The following is a 21,040-nucleotide window of genomic DNA, read 5'->3' as shown; positions in this document are numbered from 1 at the left end:
CTTTACTGTAAATAAAACCCTTAAGGAAGAAATCATTTTAACCCTAAAAACAGAGGCAGCAAAAATACCCTCAAAACAAGAAAAAAAAGATGCAGTAACTGTGATACCAGCTTTTATATATATATATATATATATTTGTGTATATATATGTCTATACACACAAGGAAAGATTAGGACTTATTTTTTTTAAGTCTGAGTATCCATAGACTGCACTGACATATTTTATATGTATATTCACAGACACAGTGTTTCCAAAACATCAGGCACAGCGTCCTTCACCAGCTCTGTGCGCACTAATGGAACAAAAGCCAAACCAACCAAGCAACCGACCCACCAACCACCAAATGAGTACAGCATCTTCTCTTCTGGAAAGCATCTGAGGCACTTACAAAGGGAAACATTTACAATAGGAATTGTCTGCTCATCACAGCTTCTTGAGTCATTGCAGACCCTTGGCTTTGAAGGCCAGCCTGCAGAAGGCTTTTGAAAGGCTCTCCAGAGCCAGCTGCAGCCCAACACCGGGAACATGTGCTGACAGAGATGTTACACCTTTCATCTCCCACTCCTCTGTCGTGAGCTCGGGTGGTGACACATGGCCCTGACGTTCTCTTCCCCTCCCTGTATTTAATGAGATTTTCATCTACTCCCACACAGCGCCACACTTTACTTCATGAAGAGTTAAGATAGTTTCATAGCTATTTGCTCAGGGAAACCCAAACGTACAACCTGAAATTCCCTTTTTTTAGCATACCATATGTACCAGATAATCCACACAGCTTATCAAATTAGCTAGTTTTACAACAATCTCACACAGAGGGTGACAACAGCAGAAGGCAGTACTGCAGTTGTCTTTAATGACAGTTAACTAATGGACTGCTTAATTGAAACATTCGGGACAAGAAGAATATTCGAGAAAATTATATCACCACCAGAATGGATTCAATGCCTGATATGCAACTTGTTAAAATATTAAAAGGTTATGGCATATTCTTGCAAGAATACTGGCTTTGGGTAGGATTCCCTGCAACCAATGCCCCTTCAGCATATATATGTTGCCGCAGGATTTTGTGGCAAATTTATTTCCATCCCTCAGAACATAACAGCAAGAAGAAATTAGGAAGTAATGTACTGTGCTATGATATTTCCAATATTCTGCAAACTAATGCTGCCAACAACTTGATATCCAAACTCATAAAAGTAAAACCTGAGCACAACTCCAGCAAACACTACTTCCTCATCCCACTGCCCCATTAAGCACATCTTGAGAAGTCATGCAAAATGCTCAGTAGAAATGTGAGTGTAAAGTCAAGTAGAAACTGTTGAATCAGAGATGAACAGCAATGCTGTGCAATGCTTGATAAGGTCCCCATATTTTCATCAGTTTGTCACCAGACTTGAACATGGGCTGCAGCTGTCAAAAGGGTCTGGGAATCAATAACACTGGCCATGCTTCAAAAGCCATCATCACCCCATACTTCTGCAATCTCACCCCTTGCTTGCCCTGCCTTGGTTTTCGAAGCAATACACAGCACTGCAGGGATCTCCAAGCCATCACAGTTAATTGTTGGGTATTACCTTAGCTCCACTTCACCCACCTGCAACCTTCTGCAGCCTGTAGGTAACCAAAGAGCAAGGGCAGGGTGGTCTAAAAGTGCATCAGGAAAAGCAATGGGAGAAAAAACATTAATTGGCCAATGTCAGCTGGCACGGTTCTTTTACACGCAAAGTACACTCCTGAAAACATAAGCCTTGGAAGGATTAGTTATCAAGCGCGGTGAGTTGCCACTATGCCTTTGGCTGTGCAGCAGCCAGCTCAGGCCTGCCAAGGAGACAAACCCACATCACGGGTCCGAAGGCTGCTCCCTTCCCATTTCGCACCACCTGCTTTTAACACACGCTGACCAAACCGAAAGAGGGTTTTTTCCCCAGTGATGTTGATAGCACCAAGGTTTTCTAAGGAAGTGTCATCAGTCAGATGGTATCACAGTAACAACACGAGGCTTTTTCCATATTACCTTAAGTTTCAGCTTGCATTACGTACACCACAGAAAGGCAGCAACATCACATGTAACACGCTCACGTAAGACCACCAGCAAGCAGCCTTTCTGCTGGCGGATGCCAACATTAGCTCTGCCATCCTTTCCTAGGGCACCACAGCAAGTTGTCCATTTACAACAGCGTCTGTCCTTCCTCTAAGGATAAGGGTTCTGAAGCTCAAAACACTTCTAAAAGTCAGGTTCTTCACAGATGTGTCCAATTACGAAATCCTGTAAAAACGATGGGTAGCCCCTCCTATAAGCATGTGGGTCACTCCTACTAGGCACTGGAGAGGGCTTATGTTTAAATGAAAGGCCCAGTGCTGGATGCTGCTTGGAGCAGGTTAGTACAACACCACACATGGCAGCCTTCCTACTCCGCGCCTCAAATGTAACAGTGATGCTTTAACGTGATGGATCCTCCTTTTTACAGCTGCAAAGAGCCAACAGAGTAGACAGTCTCAGCCTCTCCACTTCAATGGACCCCAAATTTCAGTAGGACAGGTCAACCTCCCTGATCTGAGCAACGCTAAACACACAATTTAACATGCAACCCACAGAAAACACACCAGCACATAGGTGGCCTTGTTTCTCTTGTGAGGAGGCTTTACACCTAGTGGTAGTTGCTCTCAGTCTAGTTTTGTTGCTGTCTTCCCCCATACCATGTGTATTAAAGGTCATCTAGTCGAGTCCCCCTGCAGTGAGCAAGGACATCTTCAACTAGATCCAGCTGCTCAAATCCCCATCCAAGCTGGCCTTGAACACTTCCAGGGATGAGGCATCTACCAGCTCTTTGGGCAACCTGTCCCAGTGTTTCACCACCTTCACTGTAAAAAACTTCTCCCTTATATCTATCTGAATCTACCCTTTTTCTGTTGAAAACCATTCCCCCTTGTGCTATCGCTACATACCCTTGTAAAACAAATCCCTCTCCAGCTTTCCTGTAGGGGCCCTTTAGGTACTGGAGGGCTGCTATAAGGTCTTTCCAGAGCTTTCTCTTCTCAAGGCTGAACAACCCCGACTCTCTCAGCTTTTCCCCATAGGAGAGGTGCTCCAGCCTGCTGACCATCTTTGTGGCCCTTGTCTGGACTCATTCCAACAGGCCCATGTCCTTTTTATGTTGGGGACCCCAGAGCTGAACACAGTACTGCAGTTGGGCTCTCACAAGAGTGGGTAGAGGGGGAGAATCACCTCCCTCAACCTGCTGGCCACGCTTCTTTTGATGCGGCCCAGGATATGGTTGGCTTTCTGGGCTACGAGCACACACCATCAGGCCATGTTGAGCTTTTTGTCCACCAGAACCCCCAAGTCCTTCTCGTCAGGGCTGTTATAAATCCCTTGACCCCCCAGCTTGTGTTGATACCGGGGCTGCCCTGACCCATGTGCAGGACCCTGCTCTTGGCCTTGTTGAACTTCATGAGGTTCCCATGGGCCCACTTCTCCAGCTTGTCAAGATCCCTCTGGATGGCATCCAGTCTCTCCGGCCTGTCATCCACACCACTGAGCTTGGTGTCATCTGCAAACTTGTTGACGGTTCACTCAATCCCACTGTCTATGCCACTAGTGAAGATACTAAACAGTACCGGTCCTATTACAGACCCCTGTGGAACACTGCCCATCACTGATTTCCATCTGGACATTGAGCCCTTAACCACCACCTTCTGAGTGTGACCGTCCAACCAATTCCTCATTCACTGACCAGCCCATCCATCAAATCCCTATCTCTACAATTTAGAGAGAAGGATGTTGCGGGGGACTGTGCCAAAGGCCTTACAGAAATCCAGATAGATGACATGCACAGCTCTTCCCTTGTCCACTGATGTAGTCATTCCATGATAGAAAGCCACTAGGTTGGTCAGGCAAGACTTGCCCTTGGTGAAGCCATGCTGACTGTCTCTAATCCACTCCCTGTCCTCCATGTGTCTTAGGTGTTGGCCTAAGAACCAACCAGTGACGTTAGGAAGGCAGTGGGAGTAGAAACGCAACAGCTATCAGGGAGTTGGGCTCCCTGACTACCTCTGAGGACAGCAGTGACTTTCACCCATCTCTCTGCCTCCCCAAGGATGTAAAGCACAACTAAGTTTTGCCACTAGAGACTTGACCAGACAGAGGTGCTTGGATGTGACCTCCTCTCTGTCACTCCGCTTCCTTTGCCACATGCCCAGGGACTCTGAAGAGGAGGAAGACACTGTTTTCTTTGCCTCAGACGCTGGTTGTTTCATCCTTGTTTTCATGCCTCACTGCCAGGATAACAGCAATTTAACTTCAAGTAGGTTATATCTTGCCCATCAAAAACCACTTTGCAACTCTATCTGGTTCCTTTCCTGCCTGGAGAAAGGCACACAAGGTAAAGTAAGGGATCCCTGGCTCTCAAAGACGTGCTTTTCCACCAAGCTTACCCAGAACGACATTAAGCGAAGGCAGCAAGAACAGGCAACATGTTTTCCAGTCTACCATGCTTTTCTCAGCCTTGTTCACTACCTGAAGCTTCCTTCATCTGGTGCAAATAACTAAGAAAAGGAAGCAAAACTGAGGGAACAAACATCCTCCAAAAGTCAAAGGGAGTGTCCTCCAGAGGTTGCCTCAGCGTAACTTACACCTGACTCAATACTGAAATTTCTTCACGGAAGCTGCAAGAAGCTAAGTCTGCATAAACTGTGGCCTAATGGAGAACAGAATAAATAGATAAATAAAAAGTAAGTGTGTGATGAAACAGAGCACTTCCAAGCCGTCAGCAGCTTCAAGGTAACCCAAGCAGACACTGAGGCCCACCTCCATGCTACAGGCAGGCAGGAGGCAGGAGCATGAGACAGCCAGGAAGCAGTTAAAATAATAAATAAAATAACAAGCTTGCAAAAAACCCCAAAGTTAAAATAATAAATAAAATAAATAAAAATAATTTTAAAAGCAGTTAAAATAATAAATAACAAGCTTGCAAAAAAACCCAAAACCCCAAAACCAAAACAAAACCCAAACCAAAACAAACAATGAGAGAGGAGTAATGGTTCCCTTCTTTCACAACCCTCTTTTCAACAGAAGCTGTTGGAGCTGCCCTGATTTTGCTCTGGGAGGTGTGCCTTGCTGCCTCCCATTGAAGCAGTGACATTCCACTACCATGGTACTGCGGTCCCACATGCCAGCCCCCCACCCCACCCCCCTTTCCATTACTGTAGGGGAATACAACCCTGGAGAGGCCACCCACCTCCAATAAACTACATAACCACCAACCCACATGGAACCAGCCGCTCACACCTGGCAGGATTGCTTCAGCTCTGTCATGCACCATCACAGCAACGGGCTGGAGAGGCAACGGGAAGAGCTACTAAAACAGAGCTGTGCGTTCAGGTCACACAAAGCTAATACTTTATTCACAAACCTAAGGCTTTTCGTTTTCCCTATGCCCTCCCCACAAGGAGAACAGCTTCTTTTCCACAGAGCAGCAAAAAGGAGAAAACACAGAGGAGCAATGCCCATACCTGACCATAGTCCGTCCTGAATACGATGACTCCTTCCGCACATGAATGCACAGTACTGGGATAATGCTGATTATTTTCTCGCAGCCAGACCCGAGACCCCTACAATAAACAAAACAGAGTTACAGATGGCATAACTGAAAACAGAAAAAAAGAATTTCACTATTTTTATCTAGAAATACTTATGAAGTAAAAGCAGAGAAAGTTAGAGCAAAATCCAAATATGCAAGTGAAAGAAATAAAATAATCTCTCAGCAAGTGTTTGTTGTTTTCTGCTGCAACAGTAAAGACAGGCCTACTCGAAGTTCTGCCTTTTTTTTTTTTTTTTTTAAAGTAGAAGTTCCTAACTGCTGGCAAGACCGGCTGGAGCCTCAGTCATGTGCCTCATGTTAGCACATGTAAAATTACAAAGTAGTGTTTGAATTTACACTCCATTTAAAGGCTCCTCCTCAAAGCTGGCTGGGGCTGGCTCCCTACCTATTTATTTTCAACCTCTGTTAGGCACTCACAGTACTTCCCCCATCACAACCATCATCTTTCACCTTTTTTTCTAAACCACCTTGCCTTTTATACAGTCCTCTCTTAGTTGCACACCACCACAAAGAATTTAAAAAAAAAACCAAACAAAAAACCAAACAAAAACTACTAGCAATCAAAGTCACAAAGAAATGGCATTTGTTTTTTAGAGGTGAGGGAGCAACTTAGACGCTATCAGTGAGACACCTAAGTCAGTCTAGTAAGGCTGGATAGGCACAGACTATTTACATTTTCACCTGGCTGGTAGATCCAGCCTCAAGAAAACAGTAATATCCAGCACTGAGAACAAGGGAGGAGGATGTGGGAGGAAGAACCACAGCTGATGCTGCAGCTGCAACAAAAGCCATGCCATTAACCATAGCCACTCAAGTTGCTCCAGCACAGGAGAAGGCTTCAGCTGGCATGAAAACACTGAGCAGCAGCACCCTATGGTCTGACCTCCAACCCAAGCTATACTCCTATTCTCTACACACAGACAGCGGGCTCCATATCAGAAATCTTAGCTCTATTTAGAGACAGTATTTCAGTGGTATTTAGAGAACAGAGATTTTTTTCACCTAACAGTCAAATCCTCTCCTACAGAAAAAGTAAAGCGGTGGCAGAAAAGGGCTAGGGTATTCCCCGATAATCATAAGGCTGTGACTTGGGTGTACAATCACTGGAAAAAACAATTCAAATAATTAATTTTGCACACCAGCATCCAAAGACCGTCCTTGCCTGAATTTGAATACACAGAAACCAGACTTGTTAAAATTGGTGGTGCCAGGACCCCGATTAACCATTACAAATACAGATTTTAATTTCTGCTACGTATTTAAAAGGTCAGTGGCCCATGAGTCTACAACAGACTTCAGTCATGTCATGAGTTGCTACGCTTTAGCTTATGTTGAATAAACATTCTTGCTTCTACGATGGGAGAACAGCAGCACTGAGACACAAGATAACGTTCACACAGAATGTAAGAACTCTTGCTGCTTGGTTTCTCCGAATGGTAAGAGCTCAGCTGCACACAGAGGACCACATAAGAGCATCCATCATTATTTTTTCCCCTCCATGTTCTAACAAACTGCTTTCCATTTTAAATGCTGCAAATGCCTGGGGAGCTGTTTGCCCTTTTACCTCCGAAACCTTGAGCCAGATGGTTTCCAGGTTTACAGCAAGTCCAAGGCGTTTCAAGTGCAGGATATGTCAACTCAAAAGCACATGGTGAGGGTAGAGGGGAGCAGAAAGGAGAGTGCCGGTACCTGAGGTGGGCAGGGGGAACAGGGGACTGGGAAACAGCAGGGACAGTACCCACCAGAAGTGGTAAAAGCAATAAAGAGGATTTGAACATTTAATTCAAAACTCAGTGACAGCAGCAGGAAGAATTCCACCCCTTCCCTTGGGTCTGCATCAGACTCTGGCCATCAGAAAACCCAGGACACTGCTCTGTTTTCAAGCCCCTTGTGTGGCACGAACACCTCCACACTGAGGGGTCCGAGGGCACCTCTCACCCCGCGCTTTCCAGGGGGAGGAAGGCTGATGTGAGGGCATCGCTCTTGGGCTTCCTCTGGTACCTCCCCACCAGAGCCAGCAAACAGAAATGTCCTGTGTACACGCCCTTAGCTACAGGCATGATGACAACTTTGAGGGCAACATCCTCTGTATTAAGGAGTATCTACCACAACTTGTGGGGTGGGTTCTTTCCCGTTAGCGCAGCTGCTGCCATCAGGTGAGCCCATCATCCCCAAGAGTGCCTGAGAGTGAAAACTCGAGGGTCAGAGCTTCCCGGCAGCCCCAGCAGGGCAGTGCAATGCAGTGCTTGGCTACAGCTGCCACCTGCCCCACCGAGTCCACTGTGCCACAGGTCTGAAGCCATGGGCCTAAAGTCTGTACAGCACCAGCACACAGCACTGCATCAGAGAGATGGCATACCCACGCTACACCACGCAATGCACTCCGAGCAAGGTGAGCCGAGTCCTTCCCCTTGGATTCCTGCATGTCCTCAACCACCTCACTTCACCTGTGCATCGCAAAAGGCTGAGGTTGGAAGGGACCTGTGAGGGCATCTAGGCCAACCCTCCTGCTCGAACCGAGTCACCTAGGGCTGGCTTCCCAGGACCCTGTCCAGATGGCTGTTAAATATCCCCAAGGGCAGAGACTCCACAACCTCTCTGGGCAACCTGTGCCAGTACTGTCACCTTCACAACAAGCACTGTTTCCTGATGCTCAGTGGGAACCTCCTGTGTTTAAGTTTGTGCCCGCTGTCTCCAGTTCTGTCACCGGGCACCACTGGGATTTATATGCAGTGACGAAATCTCTCCTGAGCCCTCTCCAGGCTGAACAATCCCAGCTCTCTCAGCCTTTTCCTCATAGGAGAGATGCTCCAGTGCCTTTATCACCTCCATGACCCTTTGTTGGACTTTATCCACTATGTCAAATGTCCCTCCTGTACTAGGGAGCCCAGAAATGGACACAGCGCTTCAGGTGCTCCAGGCATAGCAAAGCTTCCCACCAACAGTAAATAACCATAGTTTTGTTCACAAATTTTAACAGATTAATGTCAGTGGCTACTGCACCACCACGCTCTGGAGACCTGCTGGCTTGAGGGGTGGAAGCATGTACTACAGTCACCCCAAGCAGTAGAGGTAATTTGGCTCCAGACTTCCCACCACCCAGAGAAATGCTTTTGTCAGCCTGCTGCTGGGCATCAAGCATCTGTACTGGCCCGTCTCCACCTCCTTGTCCTAGACGAACTAAATCCATTTCATCTAAATGCATACATAAACAGCAAAAAAAACTTATTTGTCAAAATGCGGTCAAGTTCAAGTGCTTCAGGACAACCAAACCCCTGTTGTTCTGCTGGTTTATTATTTGCCAAAATCTCCATGCTCAAGTAACACGAAGTTTATGCTTTCAAGGGCAATGAAAAGCTTATAAACATTAAGCTGCAATAAAATTTGCCAAAACCTCAGCATTCAAAATAGCCTCTCACAAGGAGGAGAATGTTTTCCATCTCGAAATTAAATTATTCATTCTGCAATTTTTTTTCTGGCTACGAAAGGGAAAAAAAGGGGGGCCCGCACAGAAGCCTTTGCTTGGTTGGGCTGTCCTAAAAGAAGCTTTTTAAAGCACCAAAGGGTTTGCTTTAAACAAACCTACATTGTTAGAGGTCAATAGCTGCTATTCAGGGGAGGCTGGAACAATGCAGTTCACAAAGCCCGAGGCATCTGAAATGCAAATACAACGTGTTCCCTGGCAAGGTAGCTCAACAATATGGTATCTGTCCATGGCCTGGGTGCACTGCGAGGCCTTCCAGTCTGGGGGAGGGAAAAAAACAAAAAAAGTCTTGGCAAAAGATACCTCACAAGATATGCAAGTTACAGCCACCTCCTGTGCCCAGCTAGCTCTGCAACTGGGCTGCAGTCTTGCGGCAACGTATTAGCTATGCACAAGTGATAGTTTTGAGAACATCGTCTTCACTGGGAGTTAATTCATGGACAAGAATTGTCATACGGGACCCACCTGAAGGAGGACTCCAATCGGCATACACGGTGACACGTTATATTGATCTGAACCTGCTTGGGGGGGAGAAGCCTGCTGACTTGGGTTACTCCAGGGCTCCCTGACATGTCACCCTTCTGTGGTAAGGGGGCAAATAAAGCCACGGAGCACTTACTAAAACCCAATGTTGTTTTATTTCTGTAAAGCAAGGTCATAAAAATACTTGGAATAGCATTTGCAGAAGGGCCGTACGCCATCATTTCCACAGCAAATAAGTTTCTCCTAACTGCAAAGGGAAAGGAAACAGGTTTGCAAATCTCACAGTTGTAAGACCACCTGGAGAAGTCCCTAGTCCTTCTACCTTGCAGATTCTGCTGCTGAAAATGCAAACACTATCTCTTACCTTCCTCCTGCATTCTGTTCTTTGATGATAAAAATCCATTATCTTTTACTTTCTATTGGACATATATGCTGGAAATGACAAAATTAATTAAGAACCTTGCCTCAACTAAGTAAAAATGCTGGAGCATTTGTTGCAAAATAATTAACATGCTATATTGTGTATGCATACAGGTTGTATGCTAAATAAAATAATTGTCCATACATTAAATTTATATATATATTGCACACATATATATGAAAAAGCAGATATTGTATACTAACTGTGCTCTCATCCAAGTGAACATGCTACTCATTCACATGTTATAAGAGAAAATCCAGTCAACTCATCAATGCAGTTGATTCAAAGCAGTTAAAAGTGCTTTAAATTAAGGGCAACGAACATAGGTTACACTGCATCTGCATTCAAAAAGCATTTCACTACTAGGGCTTGGCACAGCAAAAGGAACAATAAACATTATGGATTTAGAGAACCTTTCGTTTACCTACCTCGGTAGCTTGGCTCCAAATACAAAGTATGAGAGACAGGAAGAGATGCTATTAACTAGATCAAGGTGGACATGCCTTTTTAATGCAAAAGATAACCAAAATGACATTTGCCCTCATTCCTCCTCTTTATTAATTCACACACTGACAACAAACAACGAAGGTCACAGCAAGAATGAAGCTATCCAGAAAAAAAAAAAACCAAAACACCACACACAAACCAAAACTTTGCTAATTCCGTATTAATGAACAGGTTTTATTCTGAAAACTCAGCCTTTACTGTTAGCTTAGTTTAGGTACTCAAAAACCTTAACATGCCAAACCCATGCCTGGCCAGGCTACTCAGTGGCAAACTCATGAAGTTCACTGGAAGCTGGATATCCCTCACAACTTCAACCCCAAAATGAAACATTCAGCCTCTTAAGCAGAAGATCAGACCTGCTTTTCCAGATCGAAGTCCAGGGAAACAAACAAGTACTAATGTCCATTTGCCTGACTTACTACTCTGTAATTCAGAGGATTGATCTAGATCCGCTCCTTTGCGGCACCCAGCCTCCACAGCACAGCCTTCCTGTGCTCATCGACAAAAGGCTTCCACAACAGCCACCTGTCGGCGGTGCCTGAGTATGAAAGCTACTACAGGAGTCTGTGTACACTATTGTCACATAACATACAAAAGGGATGCTCCAGAAATCACTCCAAGACAGTGCCATACTGCTGGGCTCCTCTCCTCCCCAGCCAGCCTGCCTCCCCTCTGTCAACAGGTGGGAACAGGCAGCTTTTGTCTGGGGATGGTGGGGTTGGAAGGGATGGACAGTTACAAAGAAGGACTAGTTAAACCCTAAGGCTCTGTAGATTGTGAGAGAAAGCAGAGCTCTGGAAGGTATTTGAGCATGTAATCTAGATTTCAGTCCCTTAAACTGAACTTCATGAACTGACTTCATACTTAAATCTAGGCACATACTTAATCCAGCTAAATCAGGTTAAAATCCTTTTCAAAACACAACACCAATCACAATTTCATCAGAGAGCACAGGAGTAAACTACTAACACCTTTCTATCAACAAATCTCATTCCATCTCCTGAACAATATCACTTTGCTTTGCTGTTTTAAATCAGAACAAAGCCATGAAGATGTTTCCATGGGATATAAAGTCAGTTTAGAGGGCTTAGTTTCCTGTAGAACAAAACATCCTTGAAAAGATGTTTCTGTTGTCTGTCCATCCCCCACACCAGATCAAAGCACCAGCTCTCCTGCTCCTGAGGTCTGTGCAACAGCTGCTGATTAACCTTGAACAGGCTCCATCTCCTTCTGTTTCAGTAACTGCAGATAGCGCAGCACCAACAATGGCATAACACTTTAAAAACAAGAAATCTGATTAAAGCATATATTACTACTGCCAACTTGAGAGGGAATGGGAATAAGTTTGTACCTTCCCCAGCCCTTTGAAAGCACCAGCGCTTCTTACAAGACTGACGCTTCATATAATACGGCCTTTTTTTAATAATCAAAAAGAAATCAAACCCAAAACATTTTCTCTTCCAGCTGCGCAACACAGCACACAGAGATTACCCTCTCTATATGCAGGTGGATGCGCACACTCCTCCCCATCTTCTGCTGCTGCTTGTGAAGACACACAGCACTAACAGACCTTGCCAAAAAACCAAAAAGCAATCGCACTTTTCTGCTAGAGCTCTGAAGATGCAGTTGCCAGCTGCTGAGGATGACGAGGTTTCCGCACTGTTAAAAACCAACAGCTTTATCATACCCTCAGAAGCAAATCCAGCAATGAAATGCCATCAGATCTTTTCAGAAGAGTAACTGGTATTGCTACAGTCTGAATTATGACTTTCATGAGAGATTCAAGGGTCACCTTTCTCTTTTGACAAGTTTTGCAAAATACCTTTTTCCCTTTCAAGACTGCGCAACCTATACCATGGCATTGTGGCTGCAAAAACATGATAGTACAGGAATTTGGAAAGCCTATTGTCATTATGGGTTGCAGTCAAGCTAGACAGGCTGCTAGTGGACAACAGCTCTTTCTTGTGCCTGCTAATCTAGGTAAAGAAATAGTTTCTCTGCAGTCAAAGCATTTCTGATTAATTCTGAAACTAAAAGTCAGCGGTCCAAGTACTGCTTGGCAGCCACCCATGAATAAAACTGCAAAAATGAGAAATGCCCTGGGAAGCAGGGAACACACACACACAGAGCAACTTTTTTCTGTATACTGGATCTCTGCCTACTGGATCCACAGTTTCGGGTCCCACTGTACATCATCAACAGGTCCCACAGACTTGCCCCACATGCCATATCACCTCCACCACTCTCCTCCTGACACCTTAGCTTGGGGCAGGGGGATTTTAATCTGTTAAAACTCAGTAAGGAAGATAAGTATTTCAAAAAGACAACACATGTGTGAGGAGGAGGAAGAGGGGGCAGTTACTGATAACAGTGGGGAAATGCAAGGAATACAGGAGGAAAGAGCTTGGGGCCACTATACCCCTTTCCATTGGGGCGGGGGCTAGGCAAATGACAGACCTGGTAATCTTCAAACTAACATGTAATTCTCTCTCCTTATTTGAATTTCTAAAGAAGAATATATAAGATCCTCACAAAAACCTTTAAACTTACCCTAAGAACCAAACAAGCCTTAACTCTGACTTCACAGATTTCAATAGGAGTTGCAGTTCTTTTTTCGGTGACAGCATAGTTTGCCAAGCACTCATATTTTTCCAAAAACACATTTATTAAATACAGTCATGAATGCAAGTGTAAAAACACACCCAAACCCCAACCAAACAACAACCAAAAAACCCAAACACAAAACTACAAAAAAAAAAATCCAAAACCTTTGTTTCCTTTCCTTAAAACCAGCTGAATTTAACCAATTTGTATACATGCACACACTCCAGTTCTTCACCCATGGGAGTTAATCTCAACAGGTATTTTAAGAAAAAACCAAGGGAAAGACAGTGTACGTAAAAGCATTCACCAAAGCCTACAGCAGTATAGCAAGAGTCGTTACCTCAGCATGACTGCTCAAACAAGCCAACCGAAATCACCAATAGCTTCTGCTAACATAATATTTTCCATATTGTCTAGTAAGCTGTTACACTGCCGTGCAGCTCTACCACTGACTCAGGGACCAGAGGACAGCCTGCCAAATGCCTGTAGCTCATCCACCACGCTCAGTTGGGCTTGGCAGTCCCCAATCCTAAAACTACCAGTTGGCAACTTTCTGCTTATGCCACATGACAAGCTTATAAACTCACATCAAGGTGGAGAAGGATTTCTAAAACCACGTGTGTGAAGTCATGCTAGCACCCTCTTCGCATTCCCCTCCTTCACTTACCTCCTGGAACTGGTGTCTTAAAGCCCAATGAGGCAAAGTGGAAACATCATCTTGTCCACCACCCTCTTTACTGGGGCTCAGCCACACAACTGCTCTTCTTGAGAAGCTTTGCCCTTAAAAACTCCCGGGTGCCAAATTAGTCACCTGTCACAAGTTGTAAGGGTCTCGGACTCGTTTTTCACAAGTGTTGTAAAACACCCTAGCGTTTTCTTTCACTTTGCTCTTGCCTCTCCTACCTAAGCAGAACACAAAGCAATGGCCATGGGAGCTGACTCGCAAGCACCAGACACGTAGTATGGCAGAGCCTGACCACTCTGAAACAAGATTTAGTTTGAGACTGAACTTGGAAGATGTTTCTCATTCACCACCTGCAAAGCCCATGGAGAGTCTTGTTTGCAAAATGGAAACTCCTGCTTGCAAAGATCTTATATGTTAAGTCTCATTTCAAAACATTCAGTGCAAAAAAGATGTTTAGGAGAAACATCTTTAATTTGAGTCCTTTAAAGCTGATTAAGTGGAAAAAACCCCGAAAAATATTCCTTTGACACATGGGTCCTGACGAGAGGCATTTACCACTTACTTTCATGAGACATGGTCTATTAGGCTCATCAGTCAAGGAACGTGTTCAGTTCTTACACTGTTCTACATGTACCTGGACATGGACTTATCAGAAGAAAATGTAATACAGGAAAACTATACAGTACTAGCTTTTCCACAGATACTAGTAGTGCTACACAAGCATGGATATGCCTTGTCTAGGGGGACATTTTATTGGTTCAGCCTGATCTGAATTTGAAAAGCAGATGGAATTTCCAATTAAGATACATTTTCTACCATTGACCGCTCTTTGCCAACCATCTGATACTATTCTGGTAGTATTTATCAAAGCCTTCTTGCCTCAAGAAGGATCATGGATAAAATGCCAGTGTTGCACCTGAAGGCTAACAGGAGGAATTGAATTTAGCAAGGCAAAAACTATTCTTGGTTTCTAGGAAGCTCAGTGCTGTCTTTTTCTCCGCCTCCTGCCAACAAAGCAAGCAATTCCAGGAAAACTTACCTCTAGTTAAGTGGGATTCATGTGTGAAAAGGATAATCCATGTTAAGCAGCAGACTGTGCAATGTAACAAGCATACTTAAAAATTACTCCCAAGAATTAATACCACAGCTTTCACTTTGCAAGTTACTGGCATCAAGGCATAAAAGGTTCCATTTTAGCCCTTAACTTCCATATCATCAATTTTCATGATCTTTTTACAGGTGTGACAACATTAGAGGGATTTTTTTTTGGTCTCGTTTATGTCTCCCTGCAACTCAAAAATATCAGTTTGCACATGAATCACTACCCTGGCTTAGAGGAGGGATGGGCAAGAAGGGGAAGTATTTCCAGCCTTAACTGTTGCAAAAAACCAGCTATAAGATCAGAGCCTTAAGACAAAAACAAACCAGCCCACATTCTTTAGAAGTGTCCTGTCCTGTCCCATGCCCCATCCCCCCTTATTTCAAGCTCCGTGTTTTCTTGAAATTAAAACTCAGGATTTGGGAGAGACACAATTCACACTTTGATGCCGTCAGTATTAGCAAGAATGCATTCCAAAGCTAAAAGACTAAGTGTGAAAAGGAAAGAGAAAGAGAGAATAATGGAACCAGCCAGTCCACAGTTCTTTCACTCATTTATTTCACTAATACAAACATTGATTATTGCAAACAGGAGCATTTTAAATACCAGGTCATAACTCTTTTCCTAAGCTGTATTGATTCCCTCACATCAAATTTACAACTGATGATTCAGCAGGCATTTGTCTTTGCAGCTTCACTTTCACAATGTGATCACTACAGATCTCTATTTCACCACAGGAACACAAGTATTTCAAAGCATGTAATTGCACTGAATTATTTCTTTCCATTACTAGTTCATGCTTCAAGGTATTTTTAGCTTTTGGTTAGTTGGTGGGGTTTTTTATCAATCTTATTTGGCAAACTACATGGGGTTTGTCCTACAAACACCAGAAAACTTTCTTCGCTTTCTCCAGCTACTGTGTCCTACAGATGTCAACAGGACCCTGCATATGGGTGAACATCCATGGAATAAGGACTTAGATGGTTAATACCTAATGGAATACAGAAACCAGGAGGAGCAGATGAAAAACACTGGAGAGTTGGTAAATCAGGATGCACTACTGGACCTTTCAGTAGCATTTCCAACAACTGTTTCAGCCTTGCCTTTCTGAAGGCCCACGTGGACAGTCTGACCGCATGCTGAGGAACAAGTCTCAGTTATGCTTGGACCACAAGCAGTTGACAGGTTTGGGCTGCACCAAGCTTAGCAGATGGAGCTCAGGTCCTCCATTGCCACCAGCCACAGAGATTCCCCAGCAGCTTTCAACAACAGCACCCACTCCACCCTGTTCGCAGGCCTTGTTACAAATCAGGGGCAATATCCTGAAGCCAGGACAAGCACTTCTTTGCCGCATCAGTTGCAACAGCTGAGACTGCTCCGCAGCCCAGCAGCCTGTCCTTTGCACATGTGGTGGGTGCGAGGCAGCACACCACAGCTCAAAGGCAGGGACAGGAGCCCAGAGAAACTCAATGAAGAATAAACACGTGCTGTGTCTACACCTAGCCAGGAAAATTTGGTTTTCTGGCCTGGAACAAGTGGCTGCAGCAGCACTGAGGCTGATCTGGGAAGCTCAGGCAGATGTTACCAGACTTGCAGCATCACAAAGAATGAGTCCAACGTGCTACAAAACTTGAGGCAGTGAGGAACCAGTACTACATACCCAAGGCCTGACCATCCTTAAAAATTAATAAAAACTAATTAATCCTAAAAATCCAGGATGTAAGCAACCTGCCTTGGAGAAGTACACCCCTCTACACCCAAAGCCCACCTGTGGTGCCTGGCCTCTACAATCGGGTTTGGAAGATGGGATGATCCTTTGCCAGAGCACGGATGTCCCAGTGAACGGCAGGTAGCACAGCACCCATCCATGCTCTCCCTCCTTACCTTTTGCACTTTAGGCAAGCACAGAAAAAGCCGATCCTGCCACTGAAGTCCTAAAATACAAGGCTAGCATTAGCAACTTCCCACACTAATTTGTACACTGCAAACCACACTAATCACCGAGCAACTCCAAATTGCCTGTCTGGAGATCAGCTGACGAAAACACAACCAATTAAGCGAAACATAATGGCACACTTTATCATTAAAGGGCAGAGCACTGGCTTATTCCCACGCACCTGAGGCCGAAAGGCTGGCAGGCACAGCTCACTCAGCGCAGGGGATGCAGAGGTGCAGCTCCGTGCGCAGCGAGCATCGCCTGAGCTCAGCCTAGCTCCTCACACAGCACACGTGCGGTCAGCCCCACGGCAGGTATCCTGGTGGTGCTCAGACAGGGAGGACGCGCAGTCCAGACAACACCTCCACAGAATGGAAAGATTTTGTAACTCAGAAGGACATCTGCACTTTTTATGGTGCGTGATATCCAGTACCTTTTGCCCTCCAACTTCCTGCAACTCACTGCCTTGCACGCAGCAATGAAACACACATCTTAAAGAACAAAAGCAAGCAGACAACAGTATTCTAATTAAATCCCAGCTGCGTAATAAAGCACTCACAGCCCACTAAGTAACAGGTATTAGAGCTCTACACAGAAAGCGGCAAGCATGTTTATGTTTGCTGGACACTTAACGGGAATTTCAACCAACGGGACAGAAGTAAGCACCTAAAGAAAACAGTAGTCAGGGTATATACATTGTTTAAGTAGGTATCCTCTGTTTTCAGAAAGGGGGAGGGGTAGGAAAAGAGCTGAAGGGTGACCTTCAGTTAGGCTCCCTGGCAGACCTGTAAAGAGGCCCGCAGGTCTACACAGACAGAAAAAAAATGTTTATTCCACTTCCCATTTGTTTTAGAATAAAGTATCATTTTTTTTCAACTGCTGTGAACGCAAACAACAGGACCCTGTGAAATTACTGCACCTGTCTATAACCCTGAAGAGGTGTCTCTTCTTCTGGATTCTGAAGTCCTCTTTTCCTTTGTCCTACCTACCCCCATTGACAGCCCGGGATGCTTGGGAGGAACCACCCCCTGAGACTTTGGTGGGCACTTCCCTTGCGTCTGGAGCAGGCGGGAGGCCTGGCTGTCAGCTCTTCCCATCTCCTCCTTCTCCAATGATTACCTTCTTCTCTTTCCCAGGTCAGACACTCAAGAAAGACTCCCAGCAAATTTTAACGCTCAGCTATGAACTGAGATGTACAACAGATTTGATCACTGTCATATTTTAATGTAAAAGGACCTCCCCAGCACCTTGAAATATGAAAAGAGTGTATGAAAGTGTGAAGGATAAAAACCTATAATCTTAAATAATTTGTTACTCAATTCAATATTGATTCAGTTTGTAAACTGCTCATCAATAAAATCTAACCTGCCAACCCTGAAACAAACACCCAAGCGTCAGCAAATACAAAATCGCTGCTCATGGGTTACTTCTCAAACCTGAATTAAACGTTTTCAAACACAAATCAATTGCAGCAAGCATTTGAAAACACCTAATTCACTTCCCCAATACGGGGAACGAGGAAAATCAGGTGGCAGTAGTGGAAGAGAAACTTAATCCCAGCCCAGTCTCTCCCTCAGCTGTTGGATGGTGTGAGCAGAAGACTGTTGATCAGGGCTAACCTCCACTTTCTCAGAGGCTATGTGACATCAAAGCAGGCTGAAGGGCTGGCTGGCATTTGACACCGCTGTAATGCGAACAGAAGGTGCAACTTAGTAGAAAAAGAGTTTGGGATCTATACTGAAGGCGATTTTAGCAACGAAGCTTGTATTTTAGGTAAAGTTAGGAAGCCATGAAGTTCAGATAAAAGGCAGCATTTCCTGCATGCGCTTTGAAGTTCTGTACTTTATCAGCTTTAAACTCCTCTCACAGACCAGGTGATGCTTTGCAAGGCTTCCCACTGCAGAGCCCCGTCAGTGCTGATGAATACCAATGGTATGCAGCAGTTGCAAGGTAAAAAGCCAGCCTGAAACACTACATTCATTATATTCAGCCCCTCAAGGTCACAACCCTCTGAAAAGCAATCTCCTGCTTTTGCTTAGTCCGCTTCTCCCTGACCAGATACATTTCCTTCCAGTAATGCTACTCTTATTAGCATATCTGCTTTGATTTTTCTGCACTTGTGCAACTATAAAATGAAGCATCTACAAGGCGAGTCCCCTGAGCATTATGGCAACTGATTTTTTTTCTTTTTGGGGGGATTTTTTCATATATAGATTACATATAATAAAAATTTACTCCTTTTAAGTTCATTCACCACTAACCTGCCAGAAGGGAACACCTTTAATACAAAACCCAGAAACAGAGCAGATATTTTTACCAGCAAACCTTCTCTTCTCCCGTCATAGATGCTTCCATGCCATATGCTGGACTAACTCTGTAATTTCACACTGCTTCCCATCTCACATCTATAGACAAATCCCCGAGGCAGGCCATGCAAAACAGCTCACAGATTCCTTGGATTTACAACACCACACCTTTCCTCATGGCTTGTAGCATCTTTCCAAAGCAGCTTAAATTCTGCACTGCACCTTTCAACAAAAAGGTGTGGCACATTTCCTCACTTGTGGGCATAGCTAGAGATTTGACTCATTCCCATTCTGCATCCTTGTTTTCGTGACAGGGATGAACATTTCCTGCCTCACTTTGGCACTGATTTCCACCCCTGCCCGCAGTGCATGTTTACATAGGCTGGTAATTGTTAAAGGAAGAATGACTACCTTAACCTAGTACTTATGGCAGGAGCAGAAAAAGCAGAAACACAGAGCAGTTGCTCCTGTAATATCTTTTTTTTGCATGCATGCATGTTTTATTTTCCTGCAGATTGATAGAAGATTTATTTCGAAACTGAACCACAAAGCAATTAGAAGAACTTAACCAAACAGAAGTGACTTAAAGCATTAATACCTGACAAAAATGGGCATTGGTCTCTGGGATAAACGAGTACAAGGAAATGCATCTGGGCTGAGACTCTTCTAGTTTACAACATCCAGCATGCAAAAGCATAATAAAACCAGGGTTGAACAGCTGCATGGTCTCAGCAGGCAAAGGACCTTCTCAGCCAAGCAATTTTTACTATACATAGTAATCTCCCAGAGGTGCACCATTCATACATCAAGGTGAGAACCCTTGCACTCCAAAACTCTTCCCATGAGCCAAGGGGATTAGCTCAAACTAGAAGCAGAGCATCACCACAGCAGAGAGGGAGATTCCCCCCACCTCTCCCCACCCACCCACCCACCCTACTCCAGGATCAGGTCTGAAATCAGACCACGCTCTTTACTACCGTGACCTACTTGGGCTGAGATGCTAAACTCAACCCTTTTGGTTTAAATCCAGGGAGGAGATCCTGTTTCCTTCACACAAAGACCTGCCAGCTGTGACTGGCAGCCACATCACCCCAGCCTGGAATTGCCCACAAGTGCCAGCTGTGGAGAGCTATACCTCCCCAGATTAGAAAATGTGATGCGACACCAGAGATACACCCAGCAAGAACACAGCTGCTTTGAGACAGAAATATTAACCAGTGAAACCCAGCAGACTTTAAGGTTGGTTAAATTAATGAAACAATGGCAGAGACCGAGGGCGTGTGAAATGTGCTTCACACACAAATACAAGTACCTTTGTGGAGAGCTCAGGATGCAGCAACAGGCAGGGGATCATGCTGCTAGCAGGAGCATACCCAGGAGCAGGCATCTTTTTCCGCTCTGGCCATCTTGTCTTCAAGAAGAGGTCATAAACCACACTACCCAATCCCTTAGGCTACCCATAGACTAACGTACGCATCTATCAGGCAACAAAGAGACCATGCAGCAGCTTTACGTCTGACAAAAGCATACTTTTCGCCTGTGAGGAAACTACTCCAGTAGGTTTACAAACCCTTGCTCTGCATTCCCCAGCTACCCGCCTCACCCCGCCACCCAAAGCTATGCTGGAAGCTACAAGTCAACACAGTGGACAGCAAGTTTTCACGACAAACCCTTGTTGACCCTAAAGCCCAGGGAGCCATGACTTTTCTCTTAGCTACCTCTGAAAGTATGTCTACTTAGGAGCACAAACCTTCATGGCAATTTATTTTACTTGGCAATGAAATGACAACCAGCTCTTTTGCAAAAAATGTCAGCCCAGGTAATTCCATAAATAGCTACTTCCCACAGCGTGGTGCAAATCCCCAGCCCATGAAACCTGGGAGGACTTTATAGGCTTTCCATCACAAGCCTGTT

General features: G+C 44.8%; 1 protein-coding gene across 1 annotated transcript in view; it reads right to left on the bottom strand.

The window, feature by feature from the left end:
• The window catches only part of MYO10 (myosin X), a 168,725-nt gene that overhangs the window by 129,065 nt on the left and 18,620 nt on the right, over positions 1 to 21,040 (bottom strand). Inside the window, exon 2 of the mRNA XM_037379036.1 lies at positions 5,513 to 5,611. Coding sequence (XP_037234933.1) covers positions 5,513 to 5,611 — 99 coding nt within the window. The remainder of the gene's footprint in view (positions 1 to 5,512; positions 5,612 to 21,040) is intronic.

This window comes from Falco rusticolus, chromosome 3 (assembly GCF_015220075.1).
Source record: "Falco rusticolus isolate bFalRus1 chromosome 3, bFalRus1.pri, whole genome shotgun sequence".
Classification (NCBI taxonomy): Eukaryota; Metazoa; Chordata; class Aves; order Falconiformes; family Falconidae; genus Falco; species Falco rusticolus.
The sequence above is the reverse complement of the archived record's forward strand: the minus strand, read 5'-3'. Positions and strand labels throughout refer to the sequence as shown.